Raw genomic sequence first — 7098 nt, 5'->3', positions numbered from 1 at the left:
GTTCTCTCAACGATGCAGCCACCATCATCTTTGCGCGGAAAGGATTGTTTCCTTTGGCGGAGTGGTGCTCACTCTTTTCTGCCCAAGTTCTCTTCTAAAGCTACTTGGAACTTTGTAAGACAACCCTCCCCTCTGGTATCGTGGTATAAACTTATCTGGTTCAAAGAAGAGATTCCCCGCTGTTCTTTTGTCTCTTGGATGTCAGTTTTATCAAGGCTGCCTACTAGAGATAGGCTCATCTCATGGGGAATGCAGGTTCCTCCGGTGTGTCCCCTATGTTCTCTGGACCATGAATCGCACGCTCATATGTTCTTCTCCTGCTGCTTCTCAACTGCAGTTTGGTCTCACTTCACGGGCTGGTTGCTCCCTACCACTCCGGATTCACTCGCCTCTTTGGAAACCACCATTGCTCTGCCACATATTGCTTCCTGCTCGGGTGCTGTGTCTGTTATTAAACTTTTGATGCAGGTCATCGTCTACAGCCTGTGGAGAGAGAGGAACGTCCGTATCTTTAAGAATGTTTCCTCTACCGCAGCGGCGATCGCCAAGTATGTTGATCGTTCTATGAGGGATCGTCTCTTGTCCTTAGCCCCTCCAGCTGATGGCCACGACACGCTCCTCCTGCTCTACCTTTCCATCAGACGTCTCTTTCCACCTTAGTGTCGTTTTCTCTTATTTTGATTGTTGTTGTGTAGTCTGTTTCCTTTGTCTTTCTTTTCTGCTTCTCTGTTTTTCTCTTGTAATAAGTTGTTTAACAACAACAGTGTATCCTTCTTTCAGAAAATGGTAAGCTTAACATTTTACCAAAAAAAAATGTTGTTTATCAGAGAAATAATGGCAATGAATGGCGACAAATAGGCGGGACGGTTTTCAGTATATTTTTGTAAAACGGCTTATAGTCACCATTCACCTCATTTGTATTCTATTTACGTTTTTTCAATAAATAAAAAGTAAATCCGCACACGGTTATCGGGATAGACACTTTCGTAAAAGAAAGAAAAATTTAAAGTGCAGGTCACATTATATCTTTATTATTACACTTTAAGTCACATTGTTCTACCAAGACACTTTTTGTAACTAATGCTTACAAAATCTAACTAATTTAGTTCAATCACAACATAATACATTTTTAACTAAAACAAATAATAGGCAGACTTTAATTACAACCATTGATCAGTTTTATAATCCGACGGCTCAGCTTATTTCTCCTAGATTTTGACATGACATTTATCTACCTAATATGAATCATTAGATCAATTGCTATACTTTCATCTTAAACAGTCAAGATTATTCGTACTATTTTAGTTTATTTCTCACATTATTCATCATCTTTCTCGTCATCTTCTTCTTCTTACTTTTTTTCTCAGAAAAATTCAAGAAATCATTAATCTTGATGTTTAGCTTTTGGATAACTGTTTGGTTAGTTTTCTAACTTTAATTTTGTGCAATCTAAGCCACATAAATAGACTAATGTCAGATGTTCACCGTTTGAAGGTTTCGGATCATTGTATAGTTATTGCCGGTGAATGGAAGACTTCCGGCAACTCCTCTTGGAGCTCTGCGGTCGACAAAGAACTGATGTCAAAGATTGTACCTCTTTGCCCCAACATCCTCTTGCGTGAATTACATGTTTATGTCATCAAATAGTTCTTTAATGACATTGATCCCCCACTCTTATATGATCGTGGTTAATTCTATATCCACATGAAGGTGCTTTTAGATAGTGCATTCACCATATTGCAGCCTTTTGTGTTTTATTTTGGGAATTTTTTGGTCATGTACATGTTAATAATTTACTAAATATGTCTATGGCTGTAATGAAAACGCTTTAATCCACTATCTATATCGTTTTTGAACTATATCACTTGTGGTTCTGATATGGCATGTTACTCGCACGTAAGTACATGTGTACAACTGAATATGTGTACACGGATACATCATATTCAGTTGTACACATGATACATCATAAATTAGAAACCATTACTTTTGGACAGCGCCCTCATAAGACATACTTATAAATCATGACCTCTAAAGATTACTCCTAAAAAATGTGGTTAGTGTAGGTACTCTACTACACATGTCTTTGGCTGTTATGAATCAATTACTTTATGCTAGACGATTTCAGTTGATATTAGATGATATTGGCCCTTTGAATATTCAAACTTGTAATTATATGTTAAAACCGAATAGATGTAACGATGAACTGATGTACATATGGACACCGAAATACATGTGTACATGTTGACACTATAGATCTTACAAACACTTAAACCTGCAAATGTATGAAATAATCGGTGTATATAGAAATCATTGTACAACTGAACTTGTGTACATGTGAATCATTGACCATGATAGTACATTTTTTAGTTTTTGACTAAAGAGAGGTCTTACAATTTGTCTATATTAGCCAATACTTTGTACAATTTTAGCTTACATATACACTACAAAATACATTTTTAATGTGAAGACCGAAGAGTTTTAGTTAGAATCAACAGTCATCCTGCTACTTTATATTAAATACTCGCTTGTACACATGTACGCACTATGTGTTGTATACATGTACATACTAGTTTGTTCACATGTACTTAGGCTCAGCTGCATCACCGCCTCCCCACTGTTGATTTCTGAATTTGTGCCCAGCCTTCAGAAGCTCAACCATGTTGGCAACTTTACGATCAAAAATCTCACTGTTAAATTTGTCCCAAACATCCTCCTTATCTTCCTCATACTCCATCACATGTTGCACAGTCAGCTGCAAACACAGAAACACAGAAAATCAATACACACCTCTACTGCAAACCATACATGCATCATACATGCATAGTATGCAAAGTCTACACATATGTTCTTTGTTGTACATATGTACATCACATGTAACATGTACAACCTTAAACGTTCGTACATGTGTACAACTAGTTACATGAAGATCATGCTCATCCTCTAGCACTTGCGCCAAAACCAACCATGTGTGTTGTAGGAGCTTCTCACAAACATAACTCAGCAATTTTCAACTCGTCGTCCTCACCTAAATGCCTAAGCAAGGCCAGTGTAAATTCAAACGCCCACAACTGAAGCGCCAATATGAATCCCACAATGGGTCGGCATCATATTGTTCACCGTTCCTCATCTGTCGTCGCTACCTCTGCACGCAAAAAGAAACTAGTCAAACTCAATAACAAACACACATATAAACCCTAAATCCGACCCAGTTGGGAAACCACAAATAAATTCACCTTTTTGCTTTCTCCTTCCCTGAGCGCTTCTTCCTCGCCGTCATTGTCGATTTTGCGTGGGTACGCCGCCGTCGATTTTGATTTTGTCCTTCGTTGGTTAGTTTCTCCGTCGTCTTCTCTCACGTAAACTGTGATTTTTCTTTTTCAGAGATAATTGAACAATTAAAAAATAACAATTACTTTATTTTTAATTTATCAGCTATATTTAATTTCTTCTCGAGTCCACCAATGAACTGCTAATTTATTCAAAATTCAAAACATCTAACTACCTTTTCCTAGCCTAATCAAGATTGAATGTTGTTTTACTTAAATGTACATCCTTAGTTTCACTTTTCAAAGGACAATTTGGTCTTCAACCACAAAAAGTGCCTATGTAGCACAATGTGCTCTCCAATGTAATTAAAACTTAAAAACTGCCTATTTGTGTTAATAACTCAACATAAAAACCGCTCCTTATATTTGGACCTCCACCAATATGTAGCCGTACAATGAAAAACGCAGTAGATAATAATTAATTTAATATAAAAAATTTTTAATCCATTAATTAATGAGTGTTTCAACTTTCGGTATGACACAAGTCGAAGTTCCAAATATCATCAGTTGACGTACTCTTTTTAGTATCATTGAAAATTTTCTTAAGTTGTAACATTATTTGCTATGCTGAGGTGTCGCTCCCTTGGCTCTTCTCCCATCCCAAATTATATATATTTTTACCTTACTAGAAAATTTATATTTAACTAGTGGTATTCCGGCGCTACGCGCCGGGTTTGTATGTTTTATTTTCTAATGAGTTCAATATTGCTTTTGTATCTATTTAGTGGTTAAAGATAGTAGTATATTACTTTGTTTTGAAGTTAAACTTAAAGAGAAATATTGTAAGTGGTTTTCTGATCGATTCAATAAAATAGAATAAATGTGTTTGGTTTGTGATTATCTTGTTTGAATGAAAATAATAAATTATTTCATCCTCTTAAAGTAGTAACAATCGTCGCATGTTTTGTCAATGTCATGGATGTTGCAATCTATTAGGGGTTTCAGTGTAGACGTATTGATTAATTATTTTGTCTTTAAAATGATTTTGAATCCAGTTACTGAATTTTTTTTTATCAAGGTCCAACATTGATCGGACCTGAATTAATTATTTTATGAGAATAGCTTTATTGTCTAAGGTGTGCGTTTTTGGTATTTACAAATTGTAGTTGGTAAGTCGGATAGAGTAGCACTGGAGAGGGGTTCATTAAGTATTTTGTCTAACATTTGTTTTCATTTTGAATCATTTCATAATATATTAGGTGTGAATCAGTATTTCCGTAATTACTATTCTTATATGATTGTTGAGATTGTTTTACTGGAGTATGATATGTTTTTCTTTTGGCGGTGTAGATTTTTGCATCTACTGATTTTATTTTAAGTCATATATTGTTATTATTTTTCTTATGCATTTTTCATATTATTGTGTATTGTGTCTTCCGTTTGGACAATGCCATTAAACAATTTTTATTTTAATATCAATATTAGATTTATGTTCAAGGCTTTTTGGAATTAATGAGATAACCTTTTTAAGAATCAGTTTTATTTTGTTTTATTTTTATATTTTGTTGTCATCCTATTTTTTTTTCTTTTTTGGGTTATGGTTTTGCATCAATATCTTGTTAATTTTAGCTAACATGAGTTTAGCAATTAAAAGAGAAAAAAATGTTAAATTCACTCTTTCGTTTTTCAGTTGATCTTGGTTTGATGAAACTTGAAAAATAAATATTATGAATGGATTTGTAATGAAGTTTAAATGGTTTAAGGGGTGGCCTCTTATTTGTTGACTGGGTGCAACAATGGATGTTGCAGGTTGAACAGGAACAAATCAGTTTATACTGTTTTGTGCGTAAAACATTTTAGTTACAATGAAGGTAGACTGGGTAGTAAGAGCATCGTTATCGGCGGCCCTTAGGCCCGGATTTTATGTTATATTGGGTCGACAATAAATTAAAAACATATAAAACCGTTTGGAACGGGCCTTAACTAAGGGGTGTTCGGCCTGGTCCTTAAGGCTACGTGGCAGCACTGGAGTGGGAGATGTAACCGAAGATGCAAAAGTCTTTTTCGTTGTGTTCTTCTATCTTTCTCCAAAGCTCAATCGGATTCCCTAATCGAAAACGAAAATCGAAAGCTCGATGGCGAAGACCTGATCTCCAGAACGATCTCTTCAAATCGAAAGCCAAAGCTCACTCCACGTCCGTCTTCTCTCTTTCATAATCTCCGAAGGTGAAGTACCAGCTTCTGTCGGCGTTTGATCCCCAGATCGAAATCCAAACTCAATCCACATCGGTTCGCTTCCGGTCCTGTACGTCGAGAACCTATCATCCCCAAATCCTTTGAGAATCGACCCAATCTTAGCAAGGTATGTCTTTAACCTCCGATCTGAGATTGAATATTTGAGTAGGGTTGTGTAGATTGCATGCGAATAAAATCGTATAGATTATATGGTTGTTTGATATCATTCTATGGTTGATATAGATTCTATGGTTTGAGAACAATTGTATAGATTCTATGGTTCGGATAGATTTTATGATATTCGTATAGATTGTATGATTGTATGTGAAAATAACTGATTTATAGTTTGATATCTGTGAAAATTTACAATTTTTGGAATGAACAAATTAGAATTATAGTTTGATATCTGTGAAAATTTGGAAAAAAAAATTGTTTATTTTTACAATGTTAAAGTACATTTGTTATTAATGTTAGCTGTATATTAAAGAAGACGCACCATTAGACATTAGAATTATAGTTTGATATCCCGTTATATTTTGATATCCCGTTATATTTTAATGATCTTGTTAGGATAGTTGATAGCTCGTAGTTGTGTAATAACTTCAGATTAGACATTTTTTGTTGATGGTTAGCCATTATGTGCGTAACTTATTACTCTTCACTTCCTCCTATTAAACCCCATCTCATCCCGCTTAAATATACACAGCTACTTTCTCTTTTCTATCATCTCATTAGGGTTTCTCCAATAAATCTCTTCTCTTTTCTTACTGGTATGGATCCAAGGAATCTTCATACTCAGTCCTCTAGTTACGTAGGACTGCTTCACAGTCAATAAGGAAGTGTTTTCCATGAAAACTTTCCTTATGAAAGTTTTCATTCTAGTGTTAACTTTGGAGAATCAGAAATTCCGGCTTTCAGTTCACAACAATCTGAAGACGCGTCAGTAGACACACCAGTGGAGCGTCTTGTAATACGCAAATGGACCCCAGCTGATGACGAGGTTCTAATCAGTGTGTGGCTTAACTCTTCTAAGGATGTTATTGTTGGAAATGAGCAGAAGTCGGGGACCTTCTGGAAACGGGTTGGAGATAATTATGCAGCAAGTCCTCATGGAGGAGAGGATGGTGAAAAGAGAGAGCATCTTCATTGCAAGAAGAGGTGGCAGAGAATCAATGATCAGGTTAACAAGTTCTGTGCTGCATACTCGGCAGCAGAGAGACAAATAAGCAGTGGTATAATCCACTTGTATGGCGACGAATATCTAAGACATCCCACACCGGATGATCTGCAAAGACTACTATATATTGGAGAACAACGTGGATTTCCAAGGTTGGTTGAAAGCATCGACTGTATGCATTGAGAGTGGAAGAATTGCCCCACCGCTTGAAAAGAAATGTCTTCACGAGGAACCGGAAAACCAACAATTGTCTTGGAGGTTGTAGCTTCATATGACCTCTGGATATGGCACGTGTTTTTTGGAGCTCTAGGTACTATGAACGATCTTAATATTCTTGATCGATCACCCATTTTTGATGACATTATTAACGGAATAGCGCCGCAAGTAAACTTCTATGTAAATGGTAATCCGTACCATTTG

The 7098-nt window shown here is 36.0% G+C and overlaps 1 protein-coding gene across 1 annotated transcript; it reads left to right on the top strand.

Annotated features, from left to right (window-relative positions):
- Nucleotides 1-6273: 6273 nt before the first annotated feature.
- On the top strand, nucleotides 6274-6861 carry LOC106308745 (glutathione S-transferase T3-like). Its single transcript, XM_013745867.1, has 2 exons — nucleotides 6274-6328; nucleotides 6404-6861. The coding sequence occupies exons 1-2, from the start codon at nucleotides 6274-6276 to the stop codon at nucleotides 6859-6861; spliced, it is 513 nt and encodes a 170-aa protein (XP_013601321.1).
- Nucleotides 6862-7098: the final 237 nt, after the last annotated feature.

This window comes from Brassica oleracea, chromosome C8 (genome assembly GCF_000695525.1).
Source record: "Brassica oleracea var. oleracea cultivar TO1000 chromosome C8, BOL, whole genome shotgun sequence".
Lineage (NCBI taxonomy): Eukaryota > Viridiplantae > Streptophyta > Magnoliopsida > Brassicales > Brassicaceae > Brassica > Brassica oleracea.
Note: the sequence above shows the minus strand (reverse complement) of the source record. Positions and strands in the feature narration are given on the sequence as shown.